General features: G+C 42.1%; 1 protein-coding gene and 1 long non-coding RNA gene across 4 annotated transcripts in view; one reads left to right on the forward strand and one right to left on the reverse strand.

Moving 5' to 3' along the window:
• Positions 1 to 9650, reverse strand: part of LOC103032908 (capping protein, Arp2/3 and myosin-I linker protein 3-like) — a 105526-nt gene extending 95876 nt beyond the window's left edge. The window contains exons 1-2 of one of the 2 annotated variants that reach the window (XM_049479655.1): positions 8909 to 9650; positions 5659 to 5753 (exon numbers count right to left, since the gene is read on the reverse strand). In XM_049479655.1, coding sequence (XP_049335612.1) covers positions 5659 to 5753; positions 8909 to 8966 — 153 coding nt within the window. In that variant the 5' untranslated portion in view covers positions 8967 to 9650. The remainder of the gene's footprint in view (positions 1 to 5658; positions 5754 to 8908) is intronic. The other variant, XM_022665145.2, reaches the window with a different exon arrangement.
• On the forward strand, positions 157 to 3781 carry LOC125802251 (uncharacterized). 2 transcript variants are annotated; one of them, XR_007439279.1, is made up of 4 exons: positions 157 to 220; positions 1572 to 1622; positions 2540 to 2590; positions 3733 to 3781. It is a non-coding gene; the product is annotated as an uncharacterized LOC125802251 (long non-coding RNA). The 2 variants fall into 2 exon arrangements; XR_007439280.1 differs by lacking the exon at positions 1572 to 1622.
• Positions 9651 to 17932: the final 8282 nt, after the last annotated feature.

Here is a 17932-nt window from a genome sequence, read left to right on the forward strand (position 1 = left end):
GCTGGTTAGATTAGTAGGGTCTGGAGTTTGATAACAGATGGATGGTGCTGTGCTGGTTAGAATAATAGGTTCTGGGGTTTGATAACAGATGGATGGTGCTGTGCTGGTTAGATTAGTAGGGTCTGGGGTTTGATAACAGATGGATGGTGCTGTGCTGTTAGATTAGTAGGTTCTGGGGTTTGATAACAGATGGATGGTGATGTGCTGGTTAGATTAGTAGGTTCTGGGGTTTGATAACAGATGGATGGTGCTGTGCTGTTAGATTAGTAGGTTCTGGGGTTTGATAACAGATGGACGGTGCTGTGCTGGTTAGATTAGTAGGGTCTGGGGTTTGATAACAGATGGACAGTGCTGTGCTGGTTAGATTAGTACGGTCTGGAGTTTGATAACAGATGGATGGCACTGTGCTGGTTAGATTAGTAGGGTCTGGTGTTTGATAATAGATGGATGGTGCTGTGCTGGTTAGAATAATAGGTTCTGGGGTTTGATAACGGATGGATGGTGCTGTGCTGGTTAGATTAGTAGGGTCTGGGGTTTGATTACAGATGGATGGTGCTGTGCTGGTTAGATTAGTAGGGTCTGGGGGCTGGTTAGAATAATAGGTTCTGGGGTTTGATAACAGATGGATGGCGCTGTGCTGGTTATATTAGTAGGTTCTGGGGTTTGTTGACAGATGGATGGCGCTGTGCTGGTTATATTAGTAGGTTCTGGGGTTCGATTACAGATGGATGGTGCTGTGCTGGTTAGATTAGTAGGGTCTGGTTATTGATAATAGATGGATGGTGCTGTGCTGGTTAGAATAATAGGTTCTGGGGTTTGATAACAGATGGATGGCGCTGTGCTGGTTATATTAGTAGGGTCTGGGGTTTGATAACAGATGGATGGCACTGTGCTGGTTATATTAGTAGGTTCTGGGGTTTAATTACAGATGGATGGAGCTGTGCTGGTTAGATTAGTAGGTTTTGGGGTTTGATAACAGATGGATGGTGCTGTGCTGTTTAGATTAGTAGGTTCTGGGGCTTGATAACAGATGGATTGCGCAGTGCTGGTTATATTAGTAGGGTCTGGGGTTTGATAACAGATTAATGGTGATGTGCTGGTTAGATTTGTAGGGTCTGGGGTTTGATAACAGATGGACGGTGCTGTGCTGGTTAGATTAGTATGGTCTGGGGTTTGATAACAGATGGACGGTGCTGTGCTGGTTAGATTAGTAGGGTCTGGAGTTTGATAACAGATGGATGGTGCTGTGCTGGTTAGAATAATAGGTTCTGGGGTTTGATAACAGATGAATGGTGATGTGCTGGTTAGATTTGTAGGGTCTGGGGTTTGATAACAGATGGACGGTGCTGTGCTGGTTAGATTAGTAGGGTCTGGTGTTTGATAATAGATGGATGGTGCTGTGCTGGTTAGAATAATAGGTTCTGGGGTTTGATAATAGATGGATGGCGCTGTGCTGGTTAGATTAGTAGGTTCTGGGGTTTGATTACAGATGGATGGTGCTGTGCTGGTTAGATTAGTAGGGTCTGGGGTTTGATAACAGGTGGATGGTGCTGTGCTGGTTAGATTAGTAGGGTCTGGGGTTTGATAACAGATGGATGGTGATGTGCTGGTTAGATTAGTAGGTTCTGGGGTTTGATAACAGATGGATGGCGCTGTGCTGGTTAGATTAGTAGGTTCTGGGGTTTGATAACAGATGGACGGTGCTGTGCTGGTTAGATTAGTAGGGTCTGGGGTTTGATAACAGATGGACGGTGCTGTGCTGGTTAGATTAGTAGGGTCTGGAGTTTGATAACAGATGGATGGCACTGTGCTGGTTAGATCAGTAGGGTCTGGTGTTTGATAATAGATGGATGGTGCTGCGCTGGTTATATTAGTAGGTTCTGGGGTTTAATTACAGATGGATGGCGCTGTGCTGGTTATATTAGTAGGTACTGGGGTTTGATAACAGATGGATGGTGCTGTGCTGTTTAGATTAGTAGGTTCTGGGGTTTGATAACAGATGGATTGCGCAGTGCTGGTTATATTAGTAGGGTCTGGGGTTTGATAACAGATTAATGGTGATGTGCTGGTTAGATTTGTAGGGTCTGGGGTTTGATAACAGATGGACGGTGCTGTGCTGGTTAGATTAGTATGGTCTGGGGTTTGATAACAGATGGACGGTGCTGTGCTGGTTAGATTAGTAGGGTCTGGAGTTTGATAACAGATGGATGGTGCTGTGCTGGTTAGAATAATAGGTTCTGGGGTTTGATAACAGATGAATGGTGATGTGCTGGTTAGATTTGTAGGGTCTGGGGTTTGATAACAGATGGACGGTGCTGTGCTGGTTAGAATAATAGGTTCTGGGGTTTGATAATAGATGGATGGCGCTGTGCTGGTTAGATTAGTAGGTTCTGGGGTTTGATTACAGATGGATGGTGCTGTGCTGGTTAGATTAGTAGGGTCTGGGGTTTGATAACAGATGGATGGTGCTGTGCTGGTTAGATTAGTAGGGTCTGGGGTTTGATAACAGATGGACGGTGCTGTGCTGTTAGATTAGTAGGTTCTGGGGTTTGATAACAGATGGATGGTGATGTGCTGGTTAGATTAGTAGGTTCTGGGGATTGATAACAGATGGATGGCGCTGTGCTGGTTAGATTAGTAGGTTCTGGGGTTTGATAACAGATGGACGGTGCTGTGCTGGTTAGATTAGTAGGGTCTGGGGTTTGATAACAGATGGACGGTGCTGTGCTGGTTAGATTAGTAGGGTCTGGAGTTTGATAACAGATGGATGGCACTGTGCTGGTTAGATTAGTAGGGTCTGGTGTTTGATAATAGATGGATGGTGCTGTGCTGGTTAGAATAATAGGTTCTGGGGTTTGATAACGGATGGATGGTGCTGTGCTGGTTAGATTAGTAGGGTCTGGGGTTTGATTACAGATGGATGGTGCTGTGCTGGTTAGATTAGTAGGGTCTGGGGTTTGATTACAGATGGATGGTGCTGTGCTGGTTAGATTAGTAGGGTCTGGTTATTGATAATAGATGGATGGTGCTGTGCTGGTTATATTAGTAGGTTCTGGGGTTTGATTACAGATGGATGGCGCTGTGCTGGTTATATTAGTAGGGACTGGGGTTTGATAACAGATGAATGGTGATGTGCTGGTTAGATTAGTAGGGTCTGGGGTTTGATAACAGATGGATGGTGCTGTGCTGGTTAGATTAGTAGGGTCTGGAGTTTGATAACAGATGGACGGTGCTGTGCTGTTTAGATTAGTAGGTTCTGGGGTTTGATAACAGATGAATGGTGCTGTGCTAGTTAGATTAGTAGGGTCTGAGGTTTGATTACAGTTGGATAGTGCTGTGCTTGTTAGAATAATGGGTTCTGGGGTTTGATAACAGATGGATGGTGCTGTGCTGTTTAGATTAGTAGGTTCTGGGGTTTGACACCAGATGGATGGATTAGTAGGTTCTGGGGTTTGATAACAGATGGATGTTGCTGTGCTGTTTAGATTAGAAGGTTCTGGGGTTTGACACCAGATGGATGGATTAGTAGGTTCTGGGGTTTGATAAAAGATGGATGGTGCTGTGCTGTTTAGATTAGTAGGTTCTGGGGTTTAATAACAGAAGGATGGTGCTGTGCTGGTTATATTAGTAGGGTCTAGGGTTTGATAACAGATGGATGGTGCTGTACTGGTTAGATTAGTAGGTTGTGGGTTTAATAATAGATGGATGGTGATGTGCTGGTTAGATTAGTAGGTTCTGGGGTTTGATAACAGATGGATGGTGCTGTGCTGGTTAGATTAGTAGGGTCTGGGGTTTGATAACAGGTGGATGGTGCTGTGCTGGTTAGATTAGTAGGTTCTGGGGTTTGATTACAGATGGATGGTGCTGTGCTGTTTAGAATAATAGGTTCTGGGGTTTGATAACAGATGGATGGCGCTGTGCTGGTTCGAATAATAGGTTATGGGGTTTGATAACAGATGGATGGTGCAGTGCTGGTTATATTTTTAGGGTCTGGGGTTTGATAACAGATGAATGGTGATGTGCTGGTTAGATTAGTAGGGTCTGGGGTTTGATAACAGATGGACGGTGCTGTGCTGGTTAGATTAGTAGGGCCTGGGGTTTGATAACAGATGGACGGTGCTGTGCTGGTTAGATTAGTAGGGTCTGGGGTTTGATAACAGATGGATGGTGCAGTGCTGGTTATATTATTAGGGTCTGGGGTTTGATAACAGATGGATGGTGCAGTGCTGGTTATATTATTAGGGTCTGGGGTTTGATAACAGATGAATGGTGATGTGCTGGTTAGATTAGTAGGGTCTGGGGTTTGATAACAGATGGATAGTGCTGTGCTGGTTAGAATAATAGGTTCTGGGATTTGATAACAGATGGATGGCGCTCTGCTGGTTATATTAGCAGGTTCTGGGGTTTGATTACAGATAGATGGCGCTGTGCTGGTTATATTAGTAGGGACTGGGGTTTGATAACAGATGGATGGTGCTGTGCTGGTTAGATTAGTAGGGTCTGGTGTTTGATAACAGATGGATGGTGCTGTGCTGGTTAGATTAGTAGGGTCTGCTGTTTGATAACAGATGGATGGTGCTGTGCTGGTTATATTAGTAGGGTCTGGTGTTTGATAACAGATGGATGGTGCTGTGCTGGTTAGATTAGTAGGGTCTAGGGTATAATAACATGGATGGCGCTGTGCTGGTTATATTAGTAGGTTCTGGGGTTTGATTACAGATGGATGGTGCTGTGCTGGTTATATTAGTAGGGTCTGGTGTTTGATAACAGATGGATGGTGCTGTGCTGGTTAGAATAATAGGTTCTGGGGTTTGATAACAGATGGATGGCGCTGTGCTGGTTATATTAGTAGGGTCTGGTGTTTGATAACAGATGGATGGTGCTGTGCTGGTTAGATTAGTAGGGTCTGGGGTTTGATAACAGATGGATGGCGCTGTGCTGGTTATATTAGTAGGTTCTGGGGTTTGATTACAGATGGATGGTGCTGTGCTGGTTATATTAGTAGGGTCTGGTGTTTGATAACAGATGGATGGTGCTGTGCTGGTTAGATTAGTAGGGTCTGGGGTTTGATAACAGATGGATGGCGCTGTGCTGGTTATATTAGTAGGTTCTGGGGTTTGATTACAGATGGATGGTGCTGTGCTGGTTATATTAGTAGATTCTGGGGTTTGATTACAGATGGATGCTGCTGCACTGGGTAGATTAGTAGGGATTAGAATAAACTGTCAGAATATTTCTGCTCTATCACTTAATGATTTTATTTGAAAATTTAAACTGTGGGGCAGAGGGACATATCAAGGAAAAATGCATTTGTCACATAACATATGGAAAGCTCTGCATACATATATGTGTTTGTTTGTGTTTTGCCCGGTGCAGTAAAGTGTGGCTCTGTTGATACTTATGGCTGCTTGATGGAAAATGTATTTGACACACAAGCAGCGTGTACCATAACACCTAAAAGGTCACCAACAACTGTGATTAGTAGAGAGGTGACGAAAGTGTAGCTGTGAAGAGAGGAACAGTGAAGGGAAAAGAATAAGTAAATAGAAGATTATAGACTATCTACATGTGTTTTTTAGAAGCTGCTGACTGAATGACCTAAAGTCTGAATTCGTTAAAGACATTTCTCCTAAACAATAGAATATTTCAGCTACTCACCAATATCCTGTCCTCTGATTTGCCATTTTTTGTTTCCAACTTGATGCTGCGAACAAACTTGATTGAGGATTTTTCCATGAATTTCTTGATGCTGTCTGTTAATAAAACAAAGACTTTAAGTAAATCTGTGTCAGAGCAAGAAAGAAACATTTTATTGTCTGTGTTGCTGTAAAACCATCAGTTTCACCAAAGCAGAATGACACACAGGCCAAGAGAGAAAGACAGACACACAGACAGAATTCATGAGCTTAGACATATGGACTAACAATTGACTAGACAAATGAAAATTAAACAAATATTTACACACACAGATACATTGCTAAAAAAAAGCAGGCATATACAAGGGTTGGACAATGAAACTGATACACCTGTCATTTTAGTGTGGGAGGATTCATGGCTAAATTGGAGCAGCCTGGTGGCCAATCTTCATTAATTGCACATTGCACCAGTAAGAGCAGAGTGTGAAGGTTCAATTAGCAGGGTATAAGAGCACAGTTTTGCTCAAAATATTGCAATGCACACAACATTATGGGTGACATACCAAAAGTTCAAAAGAGGACAAATTGTTGGTGCACGTCTTGCTGGTGCATCTGTGACCAAGACAGCAAGTCTTTGTGATGCATCAAGAGCCACGGTATCCAGAGTAATGTCAGCATACCAACAAGAAGGACCAACCACATCCAACAGGATTAACTGTGGACGAAAGAGGAAGCTGTCTGAAAGGGATGTTCGGGTGCTAACCCGAATTGTATCCAAAAAACATAAAACCACGGCTGCCCAAATCACAACAGAATTCCATGTGCACCTCAACTCTCCTGTTTCAACCAGAACTGTCCGTCGGGACAGTAAATTATTGTGGTCTAAAACCAGGTGTTTCAGTTTCATTGTCCAACCCCTCTAGTAAGATAAATAAATATTACAGATGGAAAAATCATTTTATTACCTGATCAACCTTTATTTCCCAAAGTAATTAATCCTGAGTGCCAACCAGATTACATTAATGAGCTAAGCATTATAACAGCGCTATGAGAGGCTCATTGTAGGGGCTCCTTGGTCACAGGAAGCTGTGGCTCCTTGTTCAACCACTAGATGAAAGTTGCACACAGCTTCAGGTGCTCAATAAAAGCCAATGTTGAGCTGTAAACTTGGGGTATCAAAGTAAAGACATTTAACACTCCTAACCAGATACTCCTTTCAAGAGTACATCATTTAGCCTAGTACAGAACACAACAAAGCTACCAAACACTACTATCCACACAAAACAGCCACAACCAAAAGTACAGCAGCAACTGTCGGAAAGCTAAAGAATTGCATCCATACAGTAATTCTGAACAGTTGGTGCTTGGAGTTTGACAGCGTTTTCAATGTGTTTTTCAAAAGCAAAGAAATATGGTGGACATTACAGCCCTGCATGATGATACATTGGCAAGTTTTGTATGAAATATTTATTGTAGCATCCAGCCCCCCCTATGACAGATCATACTGAAAGACTATTAGAGATCAGAACCGGCTCCAAAAACACTGATCTGTTTATCTCTAAAAGACAGACAGACATGAACAGAAAGATAGACAGGAAAACATAAAATGGATAGACATGGATAGACAGGAAGATGAAAACATAGTGGGCTAGATGCATGAGCAGATGGACAGACAGCTGTACAAGTTTACAGACAACACATAGAAAGATATATGGATAGATAGACACGTTAGAATGACAGAAGGACAGAACGACAAACAGGCTGATAAAGTTAAATTAATAGATAAAAATAGACAGACAAACAAATTAACCAGACAGATCGATATAAAGACAAACATGAACACAAGTAAACAGAAAGTAGGCAGGTGGATAAACAAACCACTACACACACAAAACCCTACTGAAAAGACCAGCTTAACTGTGTTTTGATGGTCTAAGCTGGTGCTTGATGGTGAAGGTAGTGGAATGTGCCCATTTAGATGAAAACATTCCCTGTGCTGATAGACTAGATTATTCACCAGCTTTTGACCAGCAGAGTGCATGTTACAAGTGATGTGGTCATTCTTGGTCATGCTGGTTAATCAGCATGGTCTAAAACCATTAAAAACACACCATATACTGGTCGAAGTCTGAGCTGGTCAACATGCATAAACTGTGCTGTTTTTTTCAGCAGGAAAGTACAGAAGGAGGGCTAAAGGTCAAAAGAGACAGGAGGATGAAGGGATTGAGAGGTTAGTGAGACAGAAAGAGATATGCAGAGAGAGAAAGAGATAGATAGACAGGCAGAAAGAGAGATACAGACAGAGAGAGACAGACAAAGAGAGAGATAGAGAGAGACAGACAGAGACAGGCAGAAAGAGTGATAGAAGGAGAGACAGACAGAGAGATAGAAAGAGACAGATAGAGAGAAAGAGGTGAGAAAGACAGAGAGAGATTAAAAGAGAGAGATAAACAGAGTTAGAAAGAGACAGATAGACAGAGAGAAAGAGCGATAGACAGAGAGAGGGACAGAGAAAGGCTGGACTGCAGGTGAGGGGAGTGAGGTGCAGTGACTGTACATTCATTATCGCTGAGTATTTATCACAGTCATTAGAACTCATTAACAGAGTCCGCATGCGCGTCAGCTCGCGGGAGACGGCGGAGGAAAGAGCGCGCGCGCGCGGCTAGATACGAGCGCGGACTACTATAAGGCACTGCCCACGGGCCTGTCCATGAACACACACACACACCTACAAACACACACATACACACACACAGAGCTACACGCACACACACACACACACACATACAGGGGGAGCGAGAGATACACACGTGTGTTAAATTGAATATTCAGGTCCACGAGGCCGAGCATTAGAGTGAATGAGCGGATCCGGTAAAGCCGTTAAGCGCAGCATTACTCCCCTTAAACCGAGATTACAGCCTCGGGGTCTGTTTATTTATTTATTTATTTATTTTATTATCTATCCCGCTCGCCGTTCCCTCCTATAATCCCTCCTATAACCAATGAGAAAAACCTCGTGTGTTTCTGATGCATCTCCGAGGAAAACACACGGACACCCCTAACACACACACTGTAACACACACACACACACTGCGTCGCCAGCAGTTAGCTTGAGCGTGTTCTCTCAGCGCTGATTATCAGCACGGGTCCGCGATGCTAGCGCTCCTGCAGAAGCAGTGTACGTTATAGTGTCAATGTGTTTGCTTGTGTGTGTGTGTGTGTGTGTGTGTGTTATGGTGAATGTGTGTGTGTGTGTGGTTTGCTCCCCTCACCTGTGAGCTCTCTGGACACGGTGGTGAAGCCTGAAGCGGTAATCTCTCTGGAAGCCATTTCAGCATTTCAGTCCTTCAGTCCGATCAGTTAAACAGAGCGCAGGACTCACAGATAGACCCCCCAACACATTCCACTATACCACCTGCTCCCACCCTCCCACAGACACACAGAGAAAGAGAGAGAGAGAGAGAGAGAGAAATGGGAGGAGAGGGAGTCAGGGAGAGACAGACCGAAGGAGATGGGAGGGAGTGTAGAGAGAGAGAGAGAGATGGAGAGAGAGAGAAAGAGAGAGATACAAACGGACTGGACGAGATCGAAGGGAGTGTGACGAGAGAAAGGAATGTAGAGAGATACAGAGGGACTGAATGAGAGTGTGAAGAGAGAGAGAGACAGAGAGAGAGACAGAGACTGAATGAAATGTAATGGATGTGGTGAGAGAGGGAGATACAGAGAGAGGAAGAGAGATACAAAGAAAGAGGAAGAGAAAGAGAAATACAGGGGGACTTAATGGAATGGGAGAGATGGGAGAGGGGGAGAAAGAGAGATAAAGAAAGAGAGAGATAGAGAGAACGAGAGTAGAAATGAGAATGACTGAGATGGGAGGGTGTGTGTGTGAGAGAGAGAGAGAGAGAGAGAGAGAGAGAGAGAGAGAGAGAGAGAAAGAAAGGGGCAGTGAAGATGGAAGAGGGACAGAAAAGATAAGATAAGGCACAATATGAAGAAAATAGAGATGGACAACTGAGAAGGAGAGGGATAAAGAAATAAAACAGAAATGAAAAGAGGAAATATGAAAGGAGTGATGAAGAAAAGAGAAATGAGAAAGAGAAATGCAAATTGGAGAGAGGTACAGAGAAACAAGGAGAGAGGGAGATATAGAAAGGAAGAGAGAAATGAGACAAATGAGAGAGAAAAAAAAGGAGGTAGAAAGAAACAAGAAGAGAGTGAGAAAAAGAGAAAGAAGAGAGAGGGCTTTGCAACAAACAAGAAACAGAGATGTAAAGGAGAAAGAAAATGAGAGAGAGAAATAGCGCTGCTGAGCGAAATACTCTCACACACAAACCAAATTAACTTTTAAGTACTTGAAGAAGAACTGACAAAACAGCATGTGAGATTACAGCTGCATCATTAAACAAGGTTAATCCAAAGTGAAGCACTTTTTGTATACAACTAAAAAATGCAGGCAATGTTTGGAGCAATTTTAAGGATGTGACTGAGGTATTCCTCTAGGCCCCAAGTTCTCTGGATCCATATTATGCAAAGAGGGAAAGGAAAACGAAGAAATGCAAAAGCAGTTTTGTGGCATAATACCAAGAGAAGGGATACTTTTGGTGAGGTCACCACAATGCATTGTTAGGCTGTTTGAAACACTATATTGCAAAAAGTATTTGCTTGCCATTCTTAATCCATAGGATTTAACATGTCTGCCACCATTTGAAGCTATAACGTCTTCAACTCATCTGGGAAAGCTTTCCACAAGGTTTAGGAGTATGTTTCTGGGAATTTTTGACCATTCTCCCACAAGCACATTTGTAAGGTTGGACTTGCCCTCTGATACTGCCTTGCCGTGTTTTAGAGCCAGCTACTTGGTTAGCACCTGCAAACTCTAGTTGGTATGACACACGCTACTGATGAGCTTGTTTGCCAACAGAGTGGAGAACAACACCTCTCTCAGGTCCTGTTTACAGGTTTTTTTTACCAACTCACAAAACCCTGTATCAGTTTCTCCTCAGTGTTCCAGTCTCCCACTCATGTATCCAACACCATTAATTTCTAAGAGTAATGTGGTGGTTTTCTCCTTCAGTGCTCAGTTTATTTCTATAACTCCCAGCCATTGCTATTTTATATAGAGTTTCGTCAGGTTTTTGCTCACGCAATGAGTTGATAATCTAGTGCTGAAGAGCTACCCTCAAGCAAGGCACCGAGTCCGCAGCTTCTTTCACACTGGAGTGCTGCACTGCATCAGCCAGCAGTGGTTGGAATCAACTTGCCCTCATAAACATTTTTCACAATGGAGTTAACTCAACTTGATGAAAACATTTGTATGAACTCAAGATGTTAAGTTAAACAAGTTGTTCAAATACTCATTACTTATTGTTTCAACTTGCACTGAGTTAAAACAACTCAAGTGTTTAATTTGTCCTTTTTTAAAAAAAATTCTGTTTAGTCAAATAAACTAACAATTCAGCTTTATTTTAACACACACTTTGAAGTTAGTAAAACGTCAGTAATATTCACACAACTTATTATTTTAAGTTAACCATAAGTATTAGAAACATTTTTAACATTATCATTTAACTGCCAATACTGACAGTATATTGCTGGGGCAGAATAAGAGTAAACTCAGTAAAGAGTGAACTCTGTAGCTCAAAGCCAGCATACTGTGATCACTACAAACACAACAAAGTTAATGTGCTCTTACAGCCTACAACACTGAGGCCTGGCAATCAACACATATATTATATTACTGCACGCCCAGGATCAGGTAGCTTTGTACAACAGACAACACAAAGATGGTAAGTAAGGGAGAGACCACACCCAATATGCAAATATTGGCCTGGCAATCAACGTATATATTATAATTAGTGCACGCCCAGAATAAGGTAGCTTTGGGCAACAGACAACACAAAGATGGTAAGTAAGGGAGCGGCTACACCCAATATGCAGATATATGGTACCAGGAACCAATAGGAAAGCTGCATGAACCAACACTGTAGAAAGAGCTAAAAGTTGGTTGAAATCACATTTTTTCATTGGCTCAACAAACCTTTTTAAGTTTTCCAATTGAAAACAATGGAGTTGTACTGGCCGGTGAGTTCACTCAACTTAATAACATTAGTTCTTCTGACTAAAACACAGAATTACTTTTTGGAGTGTTGGTGACTCACGCAGCTGAAAGTAATCCCCTTTAGTTTTTTGCTCCTTGTTATTATTAACTGCTATGCGTCGGTTAAAAAGTGTTTAGCCCAATGTGCCCACGGTTTTAAAGTTGTAAAAAGTACTCCAGTCTTTTCTAACTTGCTGCCTATCACTCTACCTCTCTGCATTTTTAAATCTTCACACTTTCATTTTTTTTACCCAATAACTTAAAAACGTAAGTTGAATAAACTTGGGTAAATTTGAATAACTCACAGGAAGTTAAGACAATATGTTATTTTAAGTTATTTTTATGTAAAACGAAGGAACTTGAGTTCAATATACTAAACTTGTCATGGCAATTGGAATTGAAAAGAACAAATAAGTTCACATAACTTAATGTGGCTGTAATGTTTTACAGTGTATGAATATTCTCACAGATTAGTTCATTTTCATGTCCATCCAACTAGATAATCTTCTGGCAAGATGTCCCAAGTTTTCATCAAGGACCCAATCTGCTCCTGTTGCTCCTGTGAGGTCCACTCAACCTCCCAATCCCAACCCAGAACCCATTTAACCCATTTAAGTGGAGTTGAATATAATTTAATTTTGGGAGATTGATCCACATCCTTACTCTTCTCACCTTCCTGCTCTGTCGAACAACTTTGCAGGTGGTTTTGGCTACCGCTCCTTACCTGATTCCTGATGGTCCTCCACCTGTCTGTCTCCTTCGACGCTCCCGGCTGTCTTCCATGGTTATGGTGTGTTTTTGTCCTGAGTGCCGTGGCTGGCGTCTCCTCTCCCGGCTCCTTGACCCGGTCTGGCCGCTCCCGCAAGGTCTCCTCTAGACTTCAGCGGCTTTCTCTCTCTCGCGCGCGCGGCATTCTTTCACCTTGACCAACAACTTCTGTGGCCCATTTCCCTTTCCTGGCTTCCAACCTGCGTTCTTTGGCCCGATCCATTTGGCCTCACTGTGCGGTACTCTTTCTCTCTCTCTCTGTCAGTCTGTCTGACTTTCTCTCTGTCTGTCTTTTTCTTTTTCCACCAATCATTCCATCCCTCCCCATCATCCCTACACCAGTCCGTCCTCCCTACCCATCCTCCGTCATCCCAACAACCTCCCTCATCATCCCTTCCCCTCCTTTCGTCGACCTTCCTCGGTGATGCCTCTGCCTTCCTCCTTCCTGAGCCATGCCATCTTTACCATCATCGCCTTTATCATTGCCGCCTTAATTGACATAATCCCTCGCCATAATCATTGTCATCTTCTCCATCATCATCGCCATCATTGCCATCTCCATCGTCACCGTCGTCATCTCCTTCATAATCATCGCCATGATCTCACCATTATCTTGCCCCCATCGCCGTCTTCATTGCCTTCATCATTGGCATCTTTATTGCCATTATCGCCACCTCCATTGCCTTTATCATAGTCACCATCATCACCTTCCTCATTGTCATTGTCTTGGCCATCTTCACTGACTTTATCGTCACCTTTCCTCATTGCCTTCATTGCCACCTCCATTTTCTTTATCATCGTCACCATCGTCTTAACCATACTCATTGCCTTCATCATCACAATCTTCATCGCCTTCAAAATCATCCCCATTGTCTTTGGCCATCATCTTCGCCTTCATCATCGCCTTGACCATCATTTCCTTCATCGTCACCATCTTAATTGCCATGTTCATCATCACCATTTTCACCACCTTTGTCTTGGCAATCATCATGGCCATTGTCTTGACCATCATCGTCTCCATCATCATCACCTTCATCCTCATGGCCATTGTCTTGCCCATCATCGCCTTTATCATTGCCTTCATCAGCGTCACAAACGTAATAATCGCCTTCATCATCGACATCATCATCGCCGCCTTCGCCATCATCTTCGCCATCATAATCACCATCATCTTCGCCGCTGTCCTCATCGCCATCATCCTCGCCATAATCATCACCATCATCGCCACCATCGTCATCGCCATTGTCATCGCCATTGTCATCGCCATTGTCATTATTGTCACCATCATAATCATCGTCTTCTTCATCATGCTTGCCATCATCACCATCATCGCCATTATCATCGTCATCATCACTACCATTTTCATCGTTCAACACCATCTTCCATTTCAACCGATTTCTGACTCCCAGGACCTCATCCTTAATGCTGTACTGTAGTTCCCAGCACACTCCCTCATATGTATTTGCTGGAGGTCCATAGATTACCTCAGCCACATACCTCCTAACAATCTTCTTGCTGAAGTCGAACGTTCTGATTAAATTTTTTGAGGCTGGAAATACTAGCTAAAAACTAGCAAAGTGGGAAATTAGTTAACTAAGAGGGTCTACCCCTTTGGTTTGGTTTGTTTTCACACACGCACAAATTTAAATGCACATAAAAGGGCCCTAACAAATCACACAAGTGAGTTGTCTGTTTTGATAAGTCAGAGCTGGGACCAATAAAGTAAATATAGCAAAAAAAGTCCTGTTTTCCAGACCAGCATGCAGGCAGGTGACAGTAATAGACATTATCCTGACGTAAACCTCTTGTCATCTAACATCACGACCAACATGCAACCTGTAATTAATGTCTATTGATGTTGGTGCCCAGCTGAGTGTGTAGTGTGAAGCTGATTTAACACTGAACAGAACAGAATGGAGTGGCCACAAGCTGTAGACACTGAATATACAGCGTATAGTGTAAATACAGCAGATGAAACTGCACCTGAACAGCCATTTAGCTCAAATAAAATTTTGTTGAATATTTGCTAGTCGGGTTGAATCAAGACTGGATCACATTCTCGCCACAAATGAAGCGCTCTGAAACCAGACTGAGACCACCTCCTCTCGCAGGTCTCAGTACAATTGTTTGGTCTGAACACGAGAGCCATTACTGTTACCACACCAGCCTAAATCAGATGTGATGTGGTCAGATTACACTAAATTATTTTAGTGAAATGTTGTAAATCACTGCCTATAAATATATGTATTATGATATTATTGTGACAAGCTACAAATCCAACTATACCTCCACTCCATTTTTGGAGCATTGGGATTTTTCAGGTATAACAGGATTGGTTTAGGCTAACACAGCTAGCGGTGCATAAAGCTAGGTTAACTAACTACAGATAAAGCTCACATAAGATGGTTTATAATTTGCAAACAATAAAAACACTCCAAAGTATTCAGTAGCTGATTAACTTACAGAGTATGAGTTGTCGTTGCATGCCATGGTAGAAGTTACTGAACTTGTCTTGCACTGGATTGTGTAGATTTAGCCTCCTCAGCTTGGCAACCCGAGTTAGCATTGCGTCTGGGGATGGGCAGGGCGGACAACTATCTGTGGTGTTTTGCAATTGGACTGCTGTAGCTAATTCACAGGCTCCCTCTCATTTCCTACAAAATGCACCTTAAAGATAATTGCAAGCAAGGCTAAAAAATGGCTATTTAGCAAAGGAGGGTTTTAAAGCACATACATCTACATTCATGTTTAGATGTAGCTTAGTATTGAGGTGACCGTTGCTATGGACTTCCAGAAACTGTGAATAAAAGCAGCTTTTGTGTGTGTGTGTGTGTTGGTGTGTGTGTGTGTGTGTGTAGGGCACAGGCAATAGAAGCAGCAGGGTCTTCTATCCCAAGGTGCACCACTGGACCACTCTTTTAGCAAAACCGTGGCTGGAAATAGCTCCTACTTACTATTTAGGGCACTACTGAGTATGTCAACCATTTTTTTCTGAGTGTCCGAACTAGGGGAATTGGAACGTGATTTCGAGATCACTATAAACTCCCATAATGCATCATGATTTATAGTACACATCACTGTTTGCTACATGAGTTGACTGTGTCCCAGAATGTATGAGTCTCGCTACTAATCAACAGACAGCCAAGAGCGGACGGTGAGCCAACAGGGTTACCAGATTGTTACAGTAGGATTCAGATAAAACAAATTCACTGTGTAAAATGTTTCAAATCCACCAAAGTTCTGAGAAAACTGTCCAAACAGCTAGTTTTGAGCATATCAACAACATTACAGGGTTCATTCTAACATGATCTTAAATAAAAATTTAATATCTTAAATATCACCAATTACACAAAACATTATATTAAAAATATTTTATCTGCATGCTTGTATTAAGTGTTTTGTGCATTGTGTCATAGGACATACAAACCAAATAAAAGTAATTACAGAACATAAAAATAAACCTATAAGCAATAAAAGAAGTAAATACTCAAACATTATAACATAATAACCAACACAAACACAAGCTTATTTAAATATCCATCAGCAGGACTAAAAGCTCCATCTCTGCAAGGCTACATATCTAACTACAACACTGATGTGTTACATTTCTAAAGTCTTATCACTTGGTAGTTTTGTCCACCGTCAAAGCACAGTGATTCCTCAGAGACAACTCCACATTTAGCATAAAACCACCCAATCTGGCAACATTGTGAGCCTGTGTAGGCTGTTAATTTTAGATGTTTTTTAGATGTAGTTCATTAATGTGAGGATTAATGTTTGTGAACAGGGTAAATATAGCAGAGATTACTCCATGATCAGCTCAGAGCTTCATTAACTTTAATTCAGAGCTCAGCTCGTGTTTGTATGGAGTTTTAAACACAGTTCAGCCCTTCAGGTGTTCTTGTTTAAGAGAGCAGAGCTGGCACACGTGTTAATTATGAGGGAGTGTCTGAATTCACTCCTGTTTTCACCACTACGTAGTGAACTACACTGTGTCTCCCTATATAGCGCTACACTAATGAGGGAGTAGGAGCCATTTCAGTCACAGCCAGTGTGTTTAATTGTTGTTATACTGTTATTTCCTGAGTGTTTAATGTTATGTTGAGTTATGGTGGATATGAAAACTGTTTTGGTAACCTAATGTGACGCTAGTCAGTAGCAGTTACAGTCACCTCTCTGTGTTTTTTATTCTGTGTCAGTTTCACTCACCTAGTGCTTTTCAAGTGTGCAATAAGACAAAAATGGGCTTCCTGCATCCTTGTGTGGATTCTTCCTCTCTCACTCCACAGTATTGTACAGGGCATTCTTTTAGCTCCTCTGTTCTTAGATGTTTTTTGATGATTTTTTAAACAATATAAATAGCTACAGCCTATATATATAGCTACAATATAAAAATATAAATAGCTGCAAATAGCTACAGACTACAGTCTACTTCTACAGCTAGTGTTTTCCTGACTGCAGATCAGAAAACCAAAATGGCTTCCCCTTTTAGACCTCCCCTACAGGTGTCTCTACCAGCCCTTTTATACCTCTAGCTTCACCCCTTCCATAATTGAGCCATACCATTACTACAGGTAGGGGTATCTTAAAGGTATACACACACACATATACATACATTAATGCCGACATTATTTACACCACATTTACATACAGATTTTTGACATGTTACTGGATAGTAAGTATTCATACATTTTTGTATTCAAACTTTTTTTTCCACAGGTGTCCCCAACCATCTTGTAGCACATCCATAGCACCAAGGATACTATAAGGCATAGGTCGGCAATAGGCGGCCCGCGGGCCAGATGCGGCCCGCAAGCAAGAAACATCTGGCCCGTGAGGTTGAACTATAATGAAAAAAAAAAATGGACTGTCCGTCTCAAAAATGCTCTTTATTTAGAAACTTAATTTTCCAAAACAGAAAAATTTATTCAATATAATAATGCTTATTTGTTTCATCTGGACACGACGGCTGGATATGGGGGTGAATAAGCACATTAGCGATGTGTAGCATGAATGTTGGACAGCGCCTGATGCTGAAATTACAAAGTGGCCCTTAAAACATGGGTTTCAACTGGTGGGTTGCGAACCAAAAGTGGGTCGGGGGCACGTTCTGGGTGGGTCGCGGACAGGTGCCTGTTTATACTTTGCACTAAACGCGCTAAACGCGGAGAGCGCGCGAAGCGGGGAAAAAACAACCATGGAGGATTTTTAAGTGATTGACACCACTAATATAAATATAATTTAATTTTGCTGATTTAATCTAATGCTGATATTTTTTTAAAGAACTTTTAAAAACTGAAATGCATCCAGCAATATGCTTAGGGAAAATATCTGTAGTTTAAGCAGTTTAAAGTAATGCTGCTGTTTTTGTTCTTAATAAAGCGGCGCAGAGATTGAGATTACTCATGTCTGCTGTTAAATAAATACATTT

Source organism: Astyanax mexicanus, chromosome 1 (genome assembly GCF_023375975.1).
Source record: "Astyanax mexicanus isolate ESR-SI-001 chromosome 1, AstMex3_surface, whole genome shotgun sequence".
NCBI classification, from domain to species: domain Eukaryota; kingdom Metazoa; phylum Chordata; class Actinopteri; order Characiformes; family Acestrorhamphidae; genus Astyanax; species Astyanax mexicanus.